We start from the raw sequence: 24,079 nt of genomic DNA on the forward strand, positions 1-24,079 counted from the left end.
TTAACTATTATAGCTATCCCCTCGAGGCACCTCAACACCTGGTCAACCAGAGGCAGGGGTTGGGTTGGCTGGGCTAAGTAAAAAGGAGCAAGTAAATAGGTCAATTATCCGTCTGCAATAGACTTTCTTAGGTCCCCGCCTAGAGATTAAGAGGATGAAATGGCTAATGCTGTCTGTCATACCGGGTGGGGTAGGGAGATGAACACTTGAGTCAGCAGCCAATGAAGAATACTAGGCACAAAATAACCAGGGATGTCTTTCTTACCTCTCAGCAAACCAAACTCCTTAAGAGAAAATATTGTATCACTTATTATTTGTCATTGGATGTTTGCTCTCGGTGGTTACTATTAATAATGATGCTGTCATTTTTATAATAGGAAAAAAGTACAAAGGTGAAGAATTACTAAAACTAGGTGTTTCTATGAATTATGAAATCAAAAGTTCCAGCTCTAAAGTGTACTTTGTGTCCATGTTTATTAGGCTTTGTCTTATAATATATATGTACATGTATATGGAGGTGTTTCTCAATTGCCTGAAACTCTGTTATTAAGTAAATGCTGTGACTTAGAGTGACTAGTGCCTAAGAATCGAGGCAATGTAATAGTTCAGTCTCCCACTGTAGGCAAGAATTCTTTCTACCATGATCTCTGCTTCAATATTTCCAATGGAAGGAAGTTTACTTCTCAACCAAGCAGTCCTTTCCCTTACTGGACACCATCACTGTGATCAGTTGTTCCTTATATGAAGCTGCAATCTGTCTCTCTGTAATTTCCACCCAACATTTCTAGTCCTGTCCTCCGGAACTATACAAAATAAGTCAAATTTTTCCTAGGAGGCAGAGTGGCCTAGGACAGTAAGTAAAGTCTCTGGAGGCAGACAGATGAGGGTTTTAATCCTGATGCTACCAGTTATTAGCAAATAACTTAACTTTTGTTCCCTCATTTGTTAAGTGGGTTAAAGTACCTATCCTTGTGAGATTTAAATAAGACAAAGATGTATAAAGTATCTGGCACCTGATGCTCACTACATGTAAGATACTCCCCTCTTCCTCTCCACTCTCTCCTTGTTGGCTTTGTTGTAATTTTACATACTTGAAGATACATGTATGTCACACCCTTCTTAAGTCTTTTCCAAATTAAACATTCCTCAGGACCTAAACCATTCTCCTAAAAATAACTCTGATTCATTGTGTATCTACAACATACAGTATGTGCCAGATACTGTGAAAGGCCCAAGAAGTTATATAACTTGTCTAGGGCCACATAAGCAGTGGCTAGGATTCAAACCTAGATCTGTCTGGCTCTTCATGCATAGCAGTGCTGTCCAATAGAAATATAATGTTAATCACATATATAATTTTAAATATTCTAGTAGCCACATTAAAAAGGGTAATAAGAAACAGGTGAAATTAATTTAGAAATGTATTTTATTAAACCTCAAATATCCACAATTCATTTCAACATGTAATCAATGTAAAAATTATTGGGATATTTCACATTCCTTTTTTTCATAGTAAGTCTTCAAAATCCAGTGTGTATCTTATAGCATATCTTAATTCAAACTAATCCATTTCAAATGGTTAAGAACTACATGTGGCTTGTGGCTGCCATATTCAACAGCACATACTTAAAGCTGCAGTGTCCCCTGGAATTTAAGGACTTAGATTTCTCCCTTGAATCCAATGCTAACTAAGTATAAGAGACCAAGAAAATAATCTAATAAACCCTCTGCCAACCTCTGATCTCTACCAATTATTCAACAAAAACAGTTTTTATCAAGTGCCTACACTGTCAGGTATCATTCCAGGTGCTAGGGATATTACAGTGAGTAAGACAAAGCCTCTGCTTTCATGGAGCTTATGATGGTGGTGAAGGGAGAGATAAATCAGTAAGTAGGCAGTGTGTCACCTAATCAAATGTGCTGTGAAGAAAAATACAGCCAGGTATGAGGGTCAGGGACAGGGCAGATAGTGGATTGCAATTTGAAATAGGTGGTCAAGGAAAGCCTTCCTAATAAAGAGTTGAGCAGAGACCGGAAGGAAGCAAAAGAGTGAATCCTACAGTTCAGTGGAAAAGGAGGAGTTCCAGGCAGACTATACAACAATTACAAAAAACTTAAAACCTTTCGTGACATGTTCAAGTAGGAGCAATGAAAACAGCATGGCTAGAACTGAGTGGATAGGGAGTAGGCAGGCACAGATGGGGATGGTTGGAATATAGTCAAAGAGGAAACAGGTGATGGAGGGCAGATCACAGAGGCATAATGAAGACTCTGGCTCTACTGAGTGGAGGAACAACGTAAACTGATAAGGGTACTGCAGACAATTAGGTTGAAAAGCAACAGTTCCACCTTTCTCATGGGGCTATGCATATAGGAAGTAGCCAATAAATGTCAGCTCATTCCTAGGGAAATATTAGTTTGTCACTCTAAAGTTGAGAGTCTAGCATTGTATATAATAGGAGGGTAGATCTATCTTATTTCCAATAAGGTCATTCTAGAAAGCTGAAAAAGGAATCGTATATAAATAAGTAAGGGGTGCCTTGTAATCCATATTGACGGTCAAGTTGCCCTGATGAAGACTGGCCAAGAACTGGTCCTACTCTGAGAGCCCTGTCTAGTGATTGGCTGGGAATCATTAACGTATGAACTTTTCTCCTCCTTTGCTGCCATTAATTTAATGATGGGGAAATTCACTGTGGAGAAAGAGCCCATGAATTCAGAAGAAAGCACAGGAAAGAAGCATGATACCAAAAAGAACTGAATTTGAATTTGAGTTCTGCCATTTGGTGGCCATTTGGCTTTAGTTAAGTCACTTTACCTCTCTGACCCTCTTTCTCCTTTGTCAAGTGGAGATGGTAATAACTTCCTTTTAGCAGTATTTGGCATATTTATACACACATGGTGTAAAGTTGTTGGTTTGTAGCACCTATTCAATAGTTGGGAGCTATTGTGATGTGTTCAACAAAATTTTGACAACCTACTACATGTAAAGCACACTGCTATGGACTGAATGTTTGTGTTCCCCCTTCCCTCCAAATTCATATGTCGTAACCCTGCTCCCCAATGTGATAGCATGAGGAGGTGGGGCCGATAGGAGGTGAATAGGATTAGATAAGGTCATGAGGAGAGTGCCCTCACTAATGGGGTTAGTGCTCTTATAAAAGTCCCGAGTTTGCTTTGCTTTGCTCTTTGCCATGTGAGGACACAAGAAGTTGGCAATCTGCAACCCAGAAGAGGGCTGTCACTAGAACCTGACCGTGCTGTCACCCTAATCTCAGACTTCCAGCCTCCAGAACTGTGAAAAATAAATTTGCTATTTAAAAGCCACCCACTTTATGGCATTTTGTTATAAGAGCCCAAGCTAAGACATATATAAAGAAAGAAAATACATGATTTCCTCCTTTCAAGTTGTTTATATCCAGGGAAATGAGACATGCACAAAATATATTCAATAAGACATACTGTACTTGCTCAAATGAGAGATATAAAATATAATAATAATAGCTACCACTCATTACTTAAATAAGCCAGAGACTATGCTAAGTGTTTCATAAATGTCTCATTTTATTTTTGCAAACTCCACCTTAGAACTTTTTTTTTTTTTTTTTATCTCTATTTTACAAAAAGAAGGAAGCTGAGGCTTGGAGGGGGGAAGTGAATTACCCAAGGTTGCACAGCTGGGCAGTGGCAGAGGACAGAAGTGAGCCCCATTCTAAGTTCCAGACCTCACATCCTTATCAGACAAACTCATCCCTGAAACTCCCAGGCCTTACTCAAATTTTACCACGTTGTTCACTCATTTCTGTCCATCTTTTTTTTTTTTTTTTTAAGTTTAACCCTACTTCACAATGCTAGCTAAAATTTGAGTAAATACTGTGGTACCTCAAAGGACTCATGATTCACTGAACTTTCCATTCTGAAGTTAGTGTCTATATAGAAAAGGAGAGGTCCAGCAATTTAACAACCTTCTCCAATCATTACAGCACTGAAAGCTTGTCACTCTGCCCAATAATGTGAACCACCAGGTTGATCAAGAGGCACATTCTAAGCTCTGGGGTATATGCAGCTCTAATAAATGTCAGAGTCCTATGCAAGGTCCAGTTCTTAGCCATCTTCTCTTCCTATTCTGCACATATCTTTCAGGGTGATCTCATTTATTCTCATACCTTCAGCAACCTCTTTGGAGCCCTGACTCTGAAATCTCTACCTCTAGCCTGGCTTTTCTCCACACTGCAGCCAGAGTGATCTTTTTAAAGTTCATCGGTGCTTTGGTCTGACATGCAAAGTCCTCCAGGATCTGGGCCTGACTCCTTCTCCAGACTCATTTCTTACCACTCCTAGCCTCGGATTCTATATCCTAATTCTATTTAACTTAGTGACCTTTTGCACATGTTGTTCCCATTACCTTGAATTCCCTTTCCTCCCTTCTTTATCTGACTGACATCTATTGTTCCTTCAAATTAATTTGGGCATTAATTACCTTTTCCAGGAATCCTCCTCTGATGCCCCCAAGATGGATCAAGCGTCCTGACTGCTTCCAAAGCAGTTGAGCTATTTATGTCCCATCACCCTATTGAATTGAATCACATGGTACTTACTACCTGTTTAACTCTGATTGCCACAACTTGTCCAGAAACTCTTGAGAGCAGAGATAAAGTAAACAGCTAACAGAATGTCTAGAACACAACAGACTTTAAAGAAATGTTAAATAAAGAGAAAAATGAATGGGAAGTAGTATAGGTTACAGCAGGGAACTAGAGTTATAAGTGGCAGTTCTGTTTAGTAATTAAGAGTGTGGGTTCTGAAGTCAGCAGTTTAGATTTGTATCCCCCTGCCTTTCCACTCTCTTGATGTTATTTAACTTCTTGTTGCCTAAGTTTTCCCATCTTTAAAATTACAGTAATAATTGTACTTGGCTCCTAGGGCTGCTGTGAAGATCAAATTTAAAAATTTTGATATTTTAATGAAGAGGCAATACATACATACAATGCACTGTTACTCGGCCATACAAAAAGAATGAAATCTTGCCACCTGCAACATCATGATGGACCAAGAGAGGGTATTGTGCTGAGTGGATAAATGCCATGATTTCACTTACATGTGGAATCTAAAGAACAAAATAAACAAAATAGAAACAAACTCATACATACATATATAGAACATTTTGAGGGTTGCCCGATGGGAGGGTGAATGAAAAAAGGCAAGGGATTAAAAAGCAAAAAGCAGTTATAAAATAGTTATAGAGTTATAAAGTATAGCATAAGGAATATAGTCAATAATATTATAATAATAACTATGTATGGTGTCAGATGGTACTAGCTTTATCATCGGGATCAATTCATAAGTGATATAAATGTCTAATCGCTGTTATATACCTAGAACTAATATAATATTGTATGCCAACTGTAACTGAAAAATGATTTATTTTAATTTTTTTTGATATTCTGCTAAGGATTATTTTTGGAAATTTGTAAATCATTGCATTAAAATATCATTTATCTTATTGAGCTTTTCTGTCCCTTTTTAAAATTTTTGCTCCAGGTGAGTGCCTCATTCACTTAACTCTAGTCCCCACTTTGTCAGCACCTTACATGCCTGACACATAAGCAGGGTTTAATAAATATTCATTGCACTTCTCTCCCTATATTTTTATATTTAAAATAAACAAATATTAAGAGTATTGCTGAACTCCTTGTTCAGAACATTATGCTAAGCGGTAAAGGGTGACTTTCCTTTTCAAATTCGGGTACCTAATAAAAAGAAGTCTTTTATAGATCTCTTTTTTTCCTGCAGTTTTTTTCCCCAGTTTCTCTCCTCCCCTGTCAGTTCCAACAAATTTTCTAGACAAAAATATCTCCAGGTCGTCGAATTTGAACAAAAATATTTTCCTGAAGGACGGCCTATGACGTCAAGGACGCCCACCTCCTGTAACTCTCAAAAGACCGCTTCAGGGGAAGCCGCCATCTTCCAAACAGCAGCATCGCATCTCGCGCATGCGTTTCTGCTTGTCAGAAAAAGAGCTATTTTTAAGCCCTCTCGGCATCCTTACCTTGCGGAGCGTTGGTGAGGAGGTTTGCGTGACGTAGGCTTCTTGCCGGAAGCGAGACCAGGTAGAAGGGTTACACTGCTCCAGGTGATTTAACTTTAGGGCTGGGGGCTAATTGCCGCTCAAAAGCTCCGAGGCGCGTGAGTGGACCAAATTCTCCGCTTTGCGAGAAGGAGCTAGGGCGCTCGAGGAGGTGTGTTTCTAGTGTTAGTGGGCACGTGTTCTCGCTGCAGGTTTAGGAGCACTAAACCATCATCTTAACTTCACGCTTTTTCCTGGCTCACTTGAAAACACTTTTTTTTCAGAACGGCGAAACGCCTAGAATTTAGTCTGATACAGGCTCTGCCACCGACTTGCTGTGTGTACTTGGGGTCCTCATCACTTCTCAATATCCTTATCTATAAAGGTAGACAAGTTTCTTAAGTCACCACTCAGTTCTGAGTGTTATTGCATGACTATTATGTCACCTAAGTCAGAAAGCCTTGCGGGTTAAATATCGTTGACTCTATTTTATAAGATGTTGAGTCCCAGGGTGAGAGATTTTATGACTTCCTTAAGATTGAACAGAAAACTTTTAGAGGTTTCAGACCTTGAGACTAGAAGATAATGTAACTCCATGATGTGGTCTCCTTTGTGTATTTCTGTATCATTAGTTCCTGAAACTGGCCTATAGCAGTTAGTCAAAAGTATTGAGTAGACCGATGAATCTTGATGTCAAGGCCAAGGACACAAGCAGATCTGGTGCCTCTATCTCTCGATTTATTAAGTGTAATTCTTCTCCAGGTGTATCCTGTGCTTTACTTGATTGGGGACCTGGAATCCAGTCTGTTAAGTTCTTCAACTTAATTAGACGCCATGGAGGCACCTCCTGTCACCATGATGCCTGTCACTGGGGGCACCATAAACATGATGGAGTACCTGCTGCAGGGTAAGTGAACCACGGAGCTTGGATTACCTGTTTTCCTCTTTTTTTCTGTTGGTCTTCTGAGGAGATGAGAGGCTGTTATACAAAGGCTGCCAGCATAACTTCTGGCACCCAATAGACAACAACTTAAATTTTTCCTTTTACTTTTAATTATAGTCACAAACATATAACATTAAAATTTACCATCTTAAACATTTTTAAGTTACAATTCAGTAATGTTATGTATATTCACACCGTTGTATAGCCTATCTCTAGAACTTTTTCATCTCACAAAACTGAACTGCTACACCCTTTAAAAATGAATTCTCCTTTCTCCTGCCCCTGCCCTTGGCAACTACATTCTGATTTTGACTACTTTAGATACTTCATATAAGTTGAATCATACGACTTTCGTCTTTTTATACTGTCTTATTTCATTTAGCATAATGTACTCAGGGTTCGTCCATATTATAGCACACAACAAGATCCCCTTATTTAAGGCTGAATAATGTTCTATTATATGTATATACCACATTTCTGTATTCATCTGTCAGTGGACATTTGGTTTGCTTTTACCTCTTGGTTATTGTCAATAATGCCGCAGTCAATATGGATATGCAAATATCTCTTCAAGACCCTGTTTTGAATTCTTCTGGATATATACCCAGAAGTGGGATTACTAGAGCATATGGTAATTCTATGATACTGTTATTAGCTCCATCTTATAGATCAGGAAGCACAGGTAAAATAACTTTCCCAGGTGAGAAAACTCAAGACCCAGAAAGGGTAATAATTTTCAGGAGGTCATATAATGTTTAGTGAAAGAGTTTAGGCTTTAATTCAGGTCATTCATAGTGTCTTCATGTGAACAAAATAGGATTGTTCATTTTTATTCCTCCAGCTGCTCCCTCCTTTAGTCATTCCTCATTTCAGTTAGTGCCATGTTCATTCATCAGTTGCTATAAAGCCAAGCATTCGGGAGTTAATCTCCATTTTTTACTTTATTCCACATCTAGTCCATTTCTAAGACCTAGCCATTTTACTTCCCAATTATATATTTTAAATGTCTTTTCTCCACCTGAATCCCTTAACTGAACTACTTTAGCAGCCTCGTACTTAATACATTGCTTCCACTTTTGATCATGTCTCTTCTCACACAATAGCTAGTAATCTTTTTTAAAAAATTGTTTTATTATTAAAAAATTGAGACATAAAGAAAATAGAGACTAATATAGTGGACACTCCATTTCTATCATCTAGATTTAAGTTTCTATCATTTTGCCATATTTGCTTTGTCTTTTTTCTTTTATCATTTTTAAAGAAAGTTTTAGATCTCATAACATTTTACCCCTGTGCACTTCAGTACACATCTGAAAAAGATATTTTCCTTCACAACTCCAATGTATCATTATTGTTTTTTAAAATTCTCTATTACTATCATCTACTATCTAGTCCATATTCAAAGGTTTCCCCTCAGTTATCCCAAAAATGTGTTTTGTAATCAGTATACAATCAAGTTTCATGAATTATATTTGATAATTGTGTCTCTGAAGTCTCTTTTTATTTGGACCAGTCTACCCTCGCCCCCACTTTTTTTTCCCATGACCGAAGAGTCTATATCAGTTTCTCTGGAACGATCTTTTTTAAAATGTAAATCTATTTATGTCTTTTCCTATTGTGTGGAGAATAAAACATGGAGCTAATAGCTGCCCAACGACCTTAGAATAAAATACAAGGTCACTGTATTAGTCTCTATTTCCTTTACGTTTGTATATAAGGCCTATGTGCTTTGTCCTATGCCAAATCCTCATTTCATTATCTTCTATCTCGCTCACTACACTTCAGCCATACTCCTCGAATTCCCTAGGCCCTTTCCTGCTTCCGTGCTTTTGCACTTAACGATCCCTTTAACCCCCAATACCTTTTCCAGCTCTTCAAATAACCATCTCCATTTTCATTCTTCTGGTCTCAGCTCAGTTGTCATTCCCTTAGATCTTTTCTTGACTACTCTAAGCCCTCTGAGGAGTCTCTTCTCCATCCCCATCAGTTGCTGTCTATTCTATCTCCCTTTTATTTCCTTGTGTGTCTATTTGTTTACTTTTTTTGCTTCCCCCACTAAACGTAGTCTCTGTGAGCTCAGGGCCGCTTAGCGGAATGCCTGCTAAAAAGTATATGTTGAATGAACCAACTCATAAAACTCATCAAATGTGAACAGACACATTTTTGACACTGTCCTGAATGTAGGATACAGTATATTGAATGCAGGACTTATTCCCTGCTCCCATGATCTGTCCTATGATTGCTGGGACCTGATCTGTTGCTTTTCCTTCAACATTACCTATTTCCAAAAATTTAGTCACGTGAGTCCCACTATCATTATTTCCCATTGTTAAATAATATACTCTTATTTACTTTAACAGATTTATTCAATAAATATTTGAATATGTTCCTACCATTGGAATGTCAGCAATGGAGGAAGAAAGATGACTAAAACTCAATACATAATTAATATATTGAAGATTGATTAGAACATAGAGGTGATAATGCTAAAGAAAAATAAAATAGGGAAGAGGAGAGATTGGAGGATGATATACTATTTTCTTTAGGGTAATCAGAAAGACCTCTCTGATAAAGTGACACTTGAGCAAATATCTGAAGAAAGTGACTAGTTGAGATATGCAGATATCTGAGAGAAGCATAGGGATTGAGGGAGGGGGTTCTGAAGAGAAGTACTTTGGCAAATACTTGACATTTTCAGGAAAAAGCAGGAAGATCACTGTGGCTAGAGAACATGATATAAGGGGGAATAGTGGAAGGAAATAATATTGAATGACATGGGAAGCCATTGGTAGGTTCTGAGCAGAGGAGTGTCATTATCAGTTGATTTAATGGAACCCATAGAGACAAAGATGTCTGTGAGGCATCCAAGTGGAGAAGTTGAATGAATGGTTGTGTGAGTCTGTTGCCTGCGTTTTTCACTTAAGTTTTTTTCAATCTTTTGCTAATTCCATTACCCAAAATGAAAGATGGAACTCAACAGTCCTTTTTCTTTCTTTAGGAAGTGTTTTAGATCACAGTTTGGAAAGCCTCATCCACCGCCTTCGTGGTTTGTGTGACAACATGGAGCCTGAGACTTTCCTTGACCATGAGATGGTATTCCTCCTTAAGGGCCAGCAGGCCAGTCCATTTGTTCTAAGGGCCCGGCGCTCTATGGATAGGGCAGGGGCACCCTGGCATCTGCGCTACCTAGGACAGCCTGAAATGGGAGACAAGAACCGCCATGCTTTGGTGCGAAACTGCGTGGACATTGCGACATCTGAGAACCTCACTGACTTCCTGATGGAAATGGGCTTCCGCATGGACCATGAGTTTGTTGCCAAGGGACACTTGTTCCGTAAGGGCATCATGAAGATTATGGTGTACAAGATCTTCCGCATCCTTGTGCCAGGGAACACAGACAGCACTGAGGCCTTGTCACTCTCCTATCTTGTGGAATTAAGTGTTGTTGCACCAGCTGGGCAGGACATGGTATCTGATGACATGAGGAACTTTGCAGAGCAGCTGAAACCTCTGGTTCACCTAGAGAAAATAGACCCAAAAAGGCTCATGTGACTAAGACAGTCTGTCCACAGTTTGGGCCTATCATCTATTACAAAAAAGCAGACATTGTAAATGCCCCATTTCACCACTACTGGCCAAGCAATCTTCTCTCAAGGAGGAGGACAGTGAAAACTTAATTGGTTCTTTTCATTGTTTTCCTGACACAGCAAGTTTACTTTTGTATCAGCCTTTCTAAATTAAGGCACAAGAAAATGTGGAGAATCTGCATAACCTTTTGCATAAAGAAATGGAATAAACTAGCTTCTGGAAAGAAAAATGTCTTAATTGTTTTGCAAGTTATGCATAAGATTTGTAAAATAAGACTGTGAGCTTATATTGTGTGTTAATAAAGGCTATGAAAAGAAATGTCTGTATTTCTGACTACCCCATTACCCTGCTAATTTGGGATGGATTCATACAAATTGAAGCAAAAAACTGAGTTTTTAGTTTTCATTTTGATAGAGGTGATAGTTTTGCCTTTCATAAAAGTAGCATGTGTTTGTCATTGAAAAATTTTAAAATATAGACAAAAATAAAAATAACCTGTACTCTCTTTATTCAAAGAGATGTACTATTTCTATTTTGATATATATCCTTCTAGTATTTATTTTCGTAAATTTATATATATGAGATATAAAAATATTCTGTATATATTGGTTCGTAACCTCTTGTTTATTATTAACATCTTTCTAGGACGTTAGGCTACTGAGTCCTGTAAAAACAGAAAACTCATTTATTGAGTTCTTATATGTACCACTGCTATCCTGAGTGCCTTTGGTATCTTCATTTAATCCTCACAACTGGCCCATTTTGTTAACAGGGAAACTGAAATGCAGAGGGATTAATTAGCTGTTCCTGGGCTATACAGCTACTAATTAGCAGAGCCAGTATTTATTGAGAATTATAATTACTATTTGTATAACATCATATGGATTTTCTATAATTTAATTGATTCCCCTACTTTGGGATTATTAGTTTGATCCCAATTGTTTGTTCTTATAAACAATCCTGCAGTGTTATTGCTTTTAATTAAATCTTCATTGATATCTATGATAATTTTTTAGGATAAATTCCAGAGAACCACTGAGTCAAAGAGTCCGCACTATTTTAAGACTTCTGCCATGCATTGTCAAATGCCTTCCAGAAATGTCCTGATTTTCACTCCTACCAGCTGTAGTTGAGATTTCCAACACTTGCCAGAACTGAGTGTGACCATGAAATCTTGTTTTTCCTATTTAATGATAAATGGTAAATAGTGTTAATTTTCTTTTTAAAGTATTCATCAGTGAGGTTTAAATTTTTGTTTATTGAACATTTTTCTCATGTAAATTCCCTTCATTGTTCATTTTTATTGATTTGTAAGATTTTATAGAATTTTTCTCAATTATAATTTGACTTTCAATAGATTTTTTTAAGTGGCAGTTCTTAGTGGGATATATATTGACTTTTAATACTTAAACAGTTTTCATACACTGGAAAGAGCTTGGCTTGCTAAAATAAAAAAATATGTTACTCAAAACTTTCATTTTCTTCTGGAACCTCCACTTAGATAATGCCCCCAGTTGAGCTAAATTTGGACAAATCATACTTCTCTTTGGACCTCAGTTTGCCACTGTTAGGATGCTTTGAGCTACAAGTAATAGAAAGCCTATCCAAAGCAGCCTTAAACAGTAAAGATGGTATTATCTCATCTAATGTTTGCGAAATTGGATAACTAGCTCATCATTTCTCTGGCTCTGAGATCCTTTTTTGGGCTTTCCCCTGAATGTTGTCAAGATAGCTTTTCCCCCCATCAGCTACAGATTGCATAAGTGGGTAAATCTTGTTTCTTTCACAGTATTGCGGTATAATGACTCCAGCAAAGTCCTTTCTTGTACTCCTCCAATTTATTCCTAAACTCTATTCTCATTCCCTCTATCCTATAAGCACCCATTCTTTGGTGCCCATCTTGTAAAACATGTAGAGTTATATGAATATGTTCAATTCACATAGATGATATTGTGGTATAAATGTTCCTTTTTAAAATGAACAGTTTTTGTGATATGCTCTTGTTGCTGTATATTAACATAACTCATAACTTCCAACTCGCATATACTCTCATATTAACAGTAATATTAACACTTAAATAGTTCTTAATTCTGTGGCAGGTACTTTAAATATATTAACTCATGTATTTCACACAACCAACATACAAGGTAGATGTTACTATTCCCTTTTCATAGATGAGTGAGAGACAGAGGTTACTCAAATTTTCTACTTCCATTCTTCAAAGTCAGAACTAGTCATTGGTGTAGGCTGAATTTCAACTCAGGCAGTCTAGCTCCAGAATCTAGGCATATAAACACTGTTTTACTCATTTAGTCACAATAGAAACCTAGATTGCCTTCACCTCTCTGTTACCATAAAAAATGCTAAAATAAACAAATTTGTAAATTGATGTGAATGTTCCCTTGAGCTATATATCTACAGGCATGTTGAATTTTGCTAAATATTGCCAGATTGCTTTTCAGAGTGATTGTACTATTCACATTCCGATAGCCAGTGTACAAGAACTCATCTACATCATCACCAGTCTTTGGTGTTATACATCTTCCTAATTTTTGCCAGTTTGATGGATGGAAAGTGGCAGCTCTTGATTTTTTTGTTTGTTTTTTATTGTGGTATAATCGATATACAATATTATATTGTACAGCATCATGATTCAGCATTTGTATGCATTGCACAACTATCATAAGTCTAGTTATCCTCTGTCACCATAGAAAGTTAATACAATATTATCGACTGTTTTCCTCATGCCGTACATTATATCCCCATGACTTAATTCATTTTAAAACTGGAATATGTACCTCTTGATTCCCTTCACCCATTTCATCTACCCCAAACCTCTTGGTTGTTTTGATTTGCATTTCTCTGATTATAAATTAAATTTGAGTCCTTTTAAAAAAAAATTTTGAGCCCTTTTTCTATATGCTTTTTTCTATATGAAATTGTATAGACTACTTAGTATGTGAAACTAAGGTATCTATATCCTTTGTCTATTTTTCTAATTGCTTTCCTGTCATTGATTTACAGGAATCCTTTGTATATTCTAGACATTAATCCTCTGTTAGTTTTAAACATTGCAAATATCTTCTCCCAATATCTATATATCCTTTGCCTACTTTTTTTACTTGATTTCATTCTTGTTGGTTTATAGGAATTGTGTGTATTCTAGATATTCTTCCTTGTTTATTTTAAATATTGCAGATAACTTCTCCCATTCTGTTATCTTCCTGTTAACTTTGAGATGTCATTAATTAAGCAGATGTCCTAAATTTTGGCCTTATGATTTAGTCTTATTTAAGAAGTCTTTAGCTGTAAGTAACTTAGATTTTCCTGTATTCGTTTTATAGTTTTAACTTTCCCGTATAGGCCTTTAATCCATCTGGAGTCCACCTTTAACATAGTTAGTTGCAAGTAAAAATTCAGTTTTTTCTACGTATGGTAAATTAGTTTTTCAATCACTATCTGAAAAATGAACTTTCTAGTGTTTTGTGATGTCACCTTTATGACAATATTAGGTTCCCATGGATACATTTTATTTCTAAACTCTCCATTCTATTCCATTGGTCTCTTTGTTTCAGTGCCAGCAACACAATGTTTTTTATTACTGTGGCTTTGTGGTAGAGCCAGTTCTACCAGTAAGGCAGGTATTATTTCCCCCCCAAAATAGACTTAGCTTTCATAGACTTTTATTCTTTCATATTCATTTTAGAGTCTTTTAGTTTCTCAACATGACTAGACTTTTTATTGGAATTTCGTTGAAAAGGGATAGATTAATCTGGGGGAGAACTGACATCTTTGACTAGAACACTGCCTCCCCAGAATTCAGTGTGGTAAGCTTCCTTCACCTCTAACATGTCAGAGAAGCCTTCCCTGATCATCTGAAATTAAGTAGCGCACTCACCCCCCATCCCTCTCTGTCTTATTAAATCTTCTTCATAGCATTTGTTACTAAATGACTTTATTTATTCACTGCTTCTCTACCAAAATGTAAGATTCATGAGGAGAGGTGCTTCGTTTTGTTCTCTGCTATACTCCTAGAACCCAAAACAATGCTTGGCCCATGGTAGTCACTCTGAATATTTAACAAATGAATAAATTTTTACACTCCTGAGATTATCCCAATTATGCTATTTATTCTGGTGTTTTTATATCCCTTAAAAGAGTTTAGATTTTTTCTTGATAAACTTCTGAAGCATAGTTTTTAGGCCAATTACTATCTGTCAGGAGTCGACAAATTATACATGTGCACGTCAGCCTGCTGTCTGTTTTTTGTAAGTATAGTTTTATTGAAACATCCACATTCATCTATTTAAATATTGTCTACTGCTGCTTTTGAACTACAATGACAGAGCTGAATAGCTGCAACAGAGACCATGTGATCCGCAAAGCAGAAACTTTGCTGTCTAGGCCTTTACAGAAAAAGTTTGCTGATCCTTACTCTAGACTATCATTTAGTTGCTACTATAGATTGTGTTACACTTTTATTACATTATAAGGTAGTTATTCTTGGTATGGAAGAACACTTGATTTTTTAAAGATAATTTTTATTCTTGCAAACTTGATTAATAACTTTTATAGGTCTGCTAGTTTGCCTGCAGATTATGTTGTATTTTCCATATAGACTATCATGTCGTTGACAAGGATGGTAAGCAGGAAGAGTACAAATATCTTTTACCTTTTTCTTGTCTAAAAGAATTGGGCAGAATCTCAAATACTCTAGATAACACTAGTGGTAATAATAAGCATTCATGACTTAGTCCTGATCTTCATGCATTTGCATCAGTTTCCTCTATTAAGTAAGAAAAAAATTATCTGATCGTTACCCTTTGATCCATTAATGTGGTGAATTGTATTGACAGATTTTCTGTTGGGCCATCCTTGTATTCCTGGGATAATTCCTATGCATCATGATATTATCTTTTAAATACACTGTTAGATTTGAGTACCTATTATTTTGTTTTGGATATTTGCATTGTAGACTACCTTAATTGCCATCCGGAGATGTATGCAATGAGACTACTCCCTATTTTTCCAACCTCTCTGCTGGAACTACAATCTAAGCACTGTGCTAGATGCTGGGTTACAGCAATGGCTAAGATATAGTCCCTATCTTTAATAACCCCCATTATTATGGCAGATGCAGACATTTATACATTTTATATAGTCATAAAAGCTATGTGAACAAAGGGCTCCTTCCCAAAACAAATGAATCTTTAGCACTGGCCAAGCAGGTCTCCTTCCTTTTCCTTGTCTATAACTCACTCCTCTTGCTTATGTATTATCTTTCCTAATACCATTTCACCTTTGCCTTTTCCATCCCTCTCTATGTGATGCCTACACGACCAAAAAACAATCAAACAATGCAAAGCATATAACATAGTGGTTAAGGGCTGAGGCTTAAGAGACAAATAGGTTCTAATTCTAGTCATACCATTGACTAGCTATGTGACCTTGGACATATTGCATCACCTCCCAAAGAATCGATTTCCTCATCAGTTAAATTGAGAATAATAATACCTTCATCATGTAGAGGATACGATGCACTAACAACTCAGTGTGAAGTCTTTCGACATAGGGCCTAACAAGTCACCAGGATTTTCCCTTTCTGTCCTACTGTGATTATTCCTGGACCACAAGGTGACAAAGTCTCTTTCCTCTGACCTCTGACATTTGATGGCAGCTAAGTGCATCACTCATTTCACATTTCCTCATATTCTCCATACAGTAATTCTTTCTATCTTGGCTTCTAGTGCTATCATTTAATAGCTGTTGGTATCTTGGACAAATTATTTAAACTCTCAAAATGTCTATTTTCTCATCTGTAAAACAATCATAGTTATAATACCTACTTCACAAAGTTGTCATATGAATTAAATGATCAATATACATAAAGACCTAGCAGAGTGCTTGACACATAAGTGCTTAATACTTGTTAGCCATTTTCAATTTTAGCATTATTAACAAGACTGTATGCTTCTTAAGGAAAGGAAAAGCAGAGCCTGGAGTTGAGTTCAAACTGAACTCCAGAACAAATACATTGCGCAAGCTGGGTAAACCTCTCTAGGCCTTAGTGTTCTTATCTACAAAATGGCAATGATAATAGAACCCAGTTTCTAGGTACTAAGTGAGGTATTCCACTCAGTACTTAGCACAGTACCTGGCATAAATATTGATTCATTGCCAGGTGCTGTGCTAAATGTTATATTTAACTTTGTTCTAAATGTTTCATTTCTATGAACCCTATAACCCCTTCCTAGCTTAGTGCTACTCATATAATAACCTTTCAAATATTCATTGAATGAATGAGTGAGTGAATTAGTGAATGCTGAGTTATAGACCACAAGAATCTTGCCTGTGTAATTGGCTTTGTCCCAGGTTAACATTCCTCATTCCTCTGGAATGAGTTAGTGTGTAAACCATTAGATTCAGCATCTGTAAAAAGCTAGAGGAGATTATGGAAAGGAGGAGTTTTTATGCCCTGGTTTTTCATTCTAGAGAAATCACTCATTCTTTAGTGCTCTAATTTGTTTGTCAGAACTGGTAAAAAGAATTTTTTTTAATTATTGCAGGCAAAAGTGTTAAAATTTACAACATTTAAGGTCATGGAGAAAATGGAGAAAGGAATACTGTTTTAGAATAAAAATTGATGCAACTGTTTTTAAGGGCATTTAGCCTAAAGAAATAACTAAGGAAGCACAAAGATGTAATATACGGCTGGTCATTTTAGTGATGGGTATAATAGCAAAAAATAGAAATAATCTAGATGGCTTATAAAAGGAAATGAAATAATTAAATGATACTTTATCCACACAATGAGATATGTTGTAGCCATTTAACAACATCCGTAGAAATAAATTTGATGACATGGAAAAACATTCCAGATAGTTAATTTATGAACTTTGTGAACTTAGGCAAATTACTTAACTTCTCTGCCTCAGTTTCCTTATCATTAAATGATAATATTAATATCGCCTTCCTTATAGAGTTATCATGATAATTAAATGAGTTATTATGTGTAAAAATATTTGGAATCCTACCTGGCCCATGGTAAACATTATATAGATATAAGCTGTAATTATCATGTGAAAAAGAAAATTTCAAAACTATGCGTATGTTATACTATTTTTTATAAAACGTGTACATAGAGAAAATGGTGTGAAAGTAAATACTTCAAAATGTTCATAGTTATTCCTTGGTATTGGAAAAATGCTGTACTTTTTATAGTTTTTGTCTATCTTTTTTTATATAATGAATGTATATTTCTTGTGTAATTTTAAAATAATAATAAATTCGAAACAAAACAGAAAAAGATTATTGCTTTAGTAGGGGAGTAACGGTATCTAGAATTTCCCACCCTACCTATTGCCCTGATTTTTTGCTAGTGTGGCCTGTGTGAGAGTGGGAAGCAGGGGCCAGTCTTCTCTACTCACTTTAAACTGTATCTCTCCTCTTTCAAAGAGAAGCTCCCACATCCAGGATGTCCTGAGGCAGTGACAGGTTCTTAGCAGCATGTGGCCCAACAATATAAAGCTAACACTGAACTCTAGAGGTTGACAGGATGTGAGTCATCACATTAACATTTTGTCAAGTTGACTACAATTGTTTCTCTGTTTTTCCTTGGAGGTGTGAATGTGAGGTGATGAGATTAATTTAAAAAAACAAATATGTCTGAAGATAAACATCTAAATGAGTGGTTCCCTTCAAAGTACTTATTTTGAAAAATCGTACACTCATTTACAAATTTTTACCATGCAAATATATATTTTTTTATTTTGGGGGGGGGGCAACGAGGGAAGTCAAACCTATTGACTTCAAAATTGGTTTGTATGAAATATTTTTCTAGTTCCTAATTTACTAAAATTGTGATACCAAGCACTTTTTTTAGACACAGTGAAATGGGTATTCAGTGAAAACCTATCGGAAAGCAGTTTGGAAGTAAATATCGAGAACAATCAAATCCTTATACCCTTTGATCCAACATTCCCCTTCTGCTAATCCAGGCTGAGAAAATAAGCTAACGTATGGAAAAAGCTACATATTGCACATAATAGAAAACTTGAAATTAATAATACTGTATTGATACTTGAAAGTAGCTAAGAAAGTTGATTTTAAAAGTTCTCATTGCAAGAAAAAAATTGTAAATGTATGGTAATGGACGTTAACTACATTTATCATGGTGATCATTTTGCAATATATATAGATTTAAATCATGTTGTACACCTGAAATTAATAAAGTTAAAAAAAAACTTGAAACAACCTAAATATTTAGCAAAAGAGAAGTGATTAAGTAAAATCTGGCACATTAATTAAAATTATTATTATGAGACCTCTACAGTAACACGAAAATATGCTTATGATAGCATGTTATAATTAATATATACACCGTTACTATTATTTGTGAAATAGTAGGGGTGGGGGGGAATGTGTCATAGGCCCCGTAGTCATTTCTGAATTGAGCATCTCAAAAATGTTTTGGAGAGTGGAAACATCCCTGGAATAAGTGCACTGCCTCCAAGGTGATGACAACTTTTAAGTAAATAATATTCGTTTGTACGTACAAAGTGTGTCTTTTTTTTTTTTTTTAAAGCTGACCTTGGGCCCACTCCTGAAATTCAGTCCTTATTAAATATGTATGATGAGGTAGTTAGCCTATAGGTAATAATCATCACTACCACTTATTAAGCACTTACTATATTCTGAATGTTGTGCTAGAAAACACTGCGAAAACTATCAAATTTTAAACTCTTACAATGTAAATCCTGGATACCTAAGGAATTATATACAATAAAACTATATTATAAACATTAAACTTGATAAGAAACTAGATCTTAATTTGTTCTCAACACTAGAAGAATGGTAACTATGTGAAGAGGTCGAGGAGTTAGCTAATGCTACAGTGGCAATCACATTGCAATATAAATATATCAAATCAATATGTTGTACACTTTAAACTTACACCATAAGTCAAATATATATATAGTTTTTTCTTTAGGCGAGGCAACCCTTGATTGACTGCACAGATTGCAAGGACCTTGTCTTCTTACAATCCCTTAATTTTTTATTTTTATTTATTTTTTACACCTACAGCACTTGGTCTTCCTAGATGATCTCCCATCCAAGTACTAACCAGGCCCGACCCTGCTCAGCTTCCAAGATCAGATGGAATCGGGCTTGTTCAGGGTGGCATGGCCATAGACGAGTCAAATATATCTTTAAAAAATTAAAAAAAATTAAATCCTTACAACTAAATTTTGAGATAGATATTATCATCCTCATTATACTGATAAGGAAACTGAGGCTCATGAAGAAACATGGCCAAACAGCTCCAAGAGGCTGACTTCAGACATATCTTTTCAAGACTCAACTGCTGTGCTGTACTGCTTACTATTTGCATTTTTATTTGAGGGGCTTGTATTGATGAGGAGGAAGAGAAAAGAATGCATGGAGAAGACAGTCTGATGTCTCACTGGTTGGTATTAGTCCCACTGCCCAGCCTTGAGGATCTGTCTGTATCTGAGTCCTACAGAAAGAGAGAGGCTGAAGCGTTCTGATGTTTTGCAGGGGTGAGTCTTAATGAGAGTCTATTCTCACTCACTGTGCTGGGTACAGAATTGACCTTTTCAATCTGGAAACTTATGGGAAATATTCTTTAAATATTTTATGATTTCCTCAACTTCTTAAAATATTCTCCCTTTATGGAACTTACGTTCTGTTGTACTTCCTTGAATGGTCCTTCAATTTTTTTATCTTTTTTCCCCTCCTGTTTTCCATATCTGTCTTTTTGCTATACTTCCTAGGACATTTCTTCAACTTTATCTTCCAATCTTGCTATTGGACTATGACTTCTGCTTTTATGTTTTTTCATTTCAAAAAAATTTGTTTTCCTTCTGAATATTCTTTTGTTTCCTGCTGTCATTCCTTATATTTAGGTATCATTTCTTCTCTTTAAGGATATGCATGATAGTTTTAAAAGTTTACCCTGCATTGTCTCAATTTGTTTGTTTTGGTCTCTTTCTTTCCTGCTAGAAGAAAGCCTCACATCTGGTTGTCCTTGTCTTTCTGCTTACGAATAAAAGTGGGGGATTAAATACTGATTGGAAGCTCTGTGCATGAAGATGGGAGCCATTGACCATGAGGTTATGTATCTATAAGCCAATGACCATGAGGTACCATTAGCTGAGAGAGCTCAATGCCATTATCTTTTTGTTTTTCCAATTCTAAAATTTTCTGGTTTTCTCTATATTGATGTTTTTAAATGCAACATACAAAAACAATAGTTACCAGTGATTTTTAAAAACATAACATTTTTCAATACATTCAATAGAATTTAAGTCAGGAGCAGCTAAATAGAAGAGATGCATAGGAGAAAGAGGATGCAGAGCTTCCTTGCTCTGTCCAGGAGTCCCACCTTGACGGCACTATTTCAGTGGCATTATCTTTATATCTTTCATATTGGGCCTTGTTTTCCCCATAGAAGACTCATCTGCCCAGGGGATAAATGTCGGCTACCAGGGTTCTGGAAGCAGAGTGTGGAAAAAGTCCACTGATTACCCTTTTTTTTTGGGGGGGGGGGGGATGATGCCCTTAACTGTACCTGGTGACCATTATTCCAGAGATTGTTTTACTCTCAAGTAAATAAACCTCCATACTTCTGCTGAGGTGGAGGAGGGGCAGTGAGAGAAGGGAACCAGGGCTTCAACTAGTCTTTATTTTAGCTGCTCTTCACCCCATCCTATGGTTACCACTGGTAATGTTAACTCCTGCACATATCACGCTTCTCAGCTTTCTCCATTTTCTGGTCCAGGATTCAGCATTCTTGGGTCTGCCAAGCCTATTATTATTCATTTATCTGCTTTCCACCTGCAAAATTCTGTCGTATTTACTGCCCTTTCTCTCTTTCCTTATGCTTTAAAACAATCCTTTCCTGCAGTTTTAGTGGGATTGGGAGGAGAGGAAGTGGATAGGAAAATTACATGCGTGAAAACTTACAGCCATTGTCTTTATCCAGAACTCTTTAGTTGTTTTTTATGGGATCATACTGTATACTACTACTTATGGATAGGCGAATTACTTGGATTCTCTATGAATCAATTTTTTCATCAGCAAAGTCACAGAAATGATGGTACCTACCTTATGCTAGTGTGAGGATTAAGCAAAATGCCATATTTAATTGTTTACAAGAAACACATTTCTCCACATTTTTTCCTCTCTAAAATCAGAATGTTTAATATAGGTCCAAGCATGTTGTAAACATTCAATAAGTAATATCTTAGATTCAGTGAAATTCAATAATACATGTAATGCACTTTGAAGAGCGTCTGAAACAAGGTGTAATAAATGTTGAAGATAGGATTATTATGCACATACTAAACCATACTTAACATTCTGAAACCTGCTTATTCTACTTAATGCAATCTTGTGTCCATTAGGCTGTATCAGTAGATGTACATCTAGCTTACTCTCTTTAAAGTTACATGGTATTCTATAGAATAGATGTACCATTTAATCATTCCGCCATTGGTGGACATTTATTTTTCAAAATTTTCTCTGAAGTACTGACAGTGGACACCATAGTAATTCATTCTTATACATTTGTGCTAGTATTTCTGTAAGAGAAAAACTGAGAAGAGGAATCACTATATCACACTTGCTATATGTCTAATAGGAATTTCCAGAGTGAAAGAGGCATGTGAGTGGTTAGTTAGGATCCTGATTTAGGCAGGCAATATGTAATTATTGAAAGCACACTAGACTTGAAGACAGGAGACCTAAATCTCAGAGGTGGCTCTACCATTGATCTTGGGAAATATTGTTCAAAAATATGTACTGAATTCTGCCTATTCTGTGCCAGGCATAGGAATACAGAGATGGATAAGACATAGTCCTTACTCTCAAGATATTTACATTACTTGGTGGGGAAATGGACCTGTAAACAGATGTGACTTGCTCATTGTGTGACCTTGGGAAGTTGCTTAACTTTCTGAACACCTGTCTCTTTTTCTGTAAAATAGAAAATAGTCTTTATATCATAGGGTTATCATGAAGATTAAATGAAATAATGTATGAGAAGTACCCTGCACATAGTACACACTCAATGAATGGAAGCAGTTATTATTGTTTTAGTGATAGGATAATTATAATGATTTGTTATAGTTGCTGTGATAGAAGATCTATATCTCTGAACTCTTTCTAAAGTGTGAAATGAATTATTGGACAATCATATAGTATACAAAAAGTGGGACTCCATGATAGCGTCTTTTTTTGCATTTTTACGTTGAGATGAAGGCGAAAATGTACACATCATATATTTGAACACAAGAGCAATCTTCCTGGTCCATGTGTCACAGAGCCTATTCTGGGCACTTCCTTCGCTATACAGATTTCTCCTCTGGCCATATCTGAATATCTGGAATGAGGCTGCATACCTCCCTGCCCACAGCCACAAGTAATCATGGAGACAGGATGTTCATATGGCCCAGGGCTGATGGCTGCCTCCTGCAGGGGATTTTTTTCTCCCAGCTTAATAAGCACAACTTACTTCCCATCCTTAATGGGGTTGCTTATTTGCTTGACATTGACTTTTGTGAAATAGTTTTTCTTTCCCACATAAAAAACAAGAATTGAAGTGTATCTTGATACCAAAAATTCTGAGCTTTAGTTACTAATTAAATTTAAAGATAATTCCAGAGGCAGATTTAAGCAGAATTAAGTGATAGAAAATAATAGTATAAATATTTTGGGTGGATTCTCTGTTTTCGGGATTAACTAGTATGTAATTACTAGAGACATTGTTGGAGTTTTTCTCCCCATTTCTTTACTTCCCTGGAGGGTTTTTAAAGCACTGATATTTGTTTCTCCTGTCTAGATGTGTATCTGACTATGCAGATCATTTCACGTTTCCCTGGTTTTCACTAGCTGATTCTCCTTGCAGATATAGTGTGGTGCAATGGTCTAGAGCTCACATTTTGGAGTCAGGCAGACCTGGGTTTGAATTCTAGCTCTTCTGGTTACTAGCTCTGGGATCTCAGGCAAAAATCTCTGAAGCTCATTTTTCTCATCTGTAAAATGGGCAATATTAGTATCATTAATACTATGATACAGAATGAACATGAGTTAAAAGAACAGGGTTAAAATAGATAATAAATGTAAACTGCTCAACAGTCTCTCACAATATGTGCTTTTTAGTTTTTACTTATGATCACGATCATGTTCACTATACTTTCATTAAAGCATCTCATCTCATACAGTGCTTGGCACATGGTTGATGCTCAAAACTTGGTAGCTATTATAATAAGTTACTTATAGTTCCTAACGGTCAGGATTGTGGCTCTATTTTTTAATTTTTAAAAATTTTTTAGCGATGAAACCAATCTTTAGCCTAGTACTTAGGGACTTGTTTCATCATTCGTCTAACTCTGACAGCATCTGGCACCATCCTGGCATATAGTAGGCACTCAGTACATAGCTGTTGAATATTCAGTTGA

The 24,079-nt window shown here is 36.3% G+C and overlaps 1 protein-coding gene and 1 pseudogene across 6 annotated transcripts; one reads left to right on the top strand and one right to left on the bottom strand.

The window, feature by feature from the left end:
• Positions 1-6,032: 6,032 nt before the first annotated feature.
• On the top strand, positions 6,033-10,916 carry MED18 (mediator complex subunit 18). 6 transcript variants are annotated; one of them, XM_016132156.2, is made up of 4 exons: positions 6,056-6,133; positions 6,352-6,452; positions 6,830-6,974; positions 10,009-10,916. In XM_016132156.2, exons 3-4 carry the CDS (start codon positions 6,902-6,904, stop codon positions 10,560-10,562), a joined length of 627 nt encoding a protein of 208 aa, XP_015987642.1. In that variant the 5' UTR covers positions 6,056-6,133; positions 6,352-6,452; positions 6,830-6,901; the 3' UTR covers positions 10,563-10,916. The 6 variants fall into 6 exon arrangements, with proteins under 6 accessions (XP_015987643.1, XP_036086672.1, XP_015987642.1 ...); XM_016132155.2 differs by having other exon boundaries at positions 6,123-6,239; XM_016132157.2 differs by lacking the exon at positions 6,352-6,452 and having other exon boundaries at positions 6,033-6,133.
• Positions 10,917-19,673: 8,757 nt separating this feature from the next.
• Positions 19,674-19,792, bottom strand: LOC118606890 (annotated as a pseudogene).
• Between the last annotated feature and the right edge of the window lie 4,287 nt (positions 19,793-24,079).

The sequence above is a fragment of the Rousettus aegyptiacus genome, unplaced genomic scaffold (genome assembly GCF_014176215.1).
Source record: "Rousettus aegyptiacus isolate mRouAeg1 unplaced genomic scaffold, mRouAeg1.p scaffold_m13_p_1, whole genome shotgun sequence".
Taxonomy (NCBI): Eukaryota; Metazoa; Chordata; class Mammalia; order Chiroptera; family Pteropodidae; genus Rousettus; species Rousettus aegyptiacus.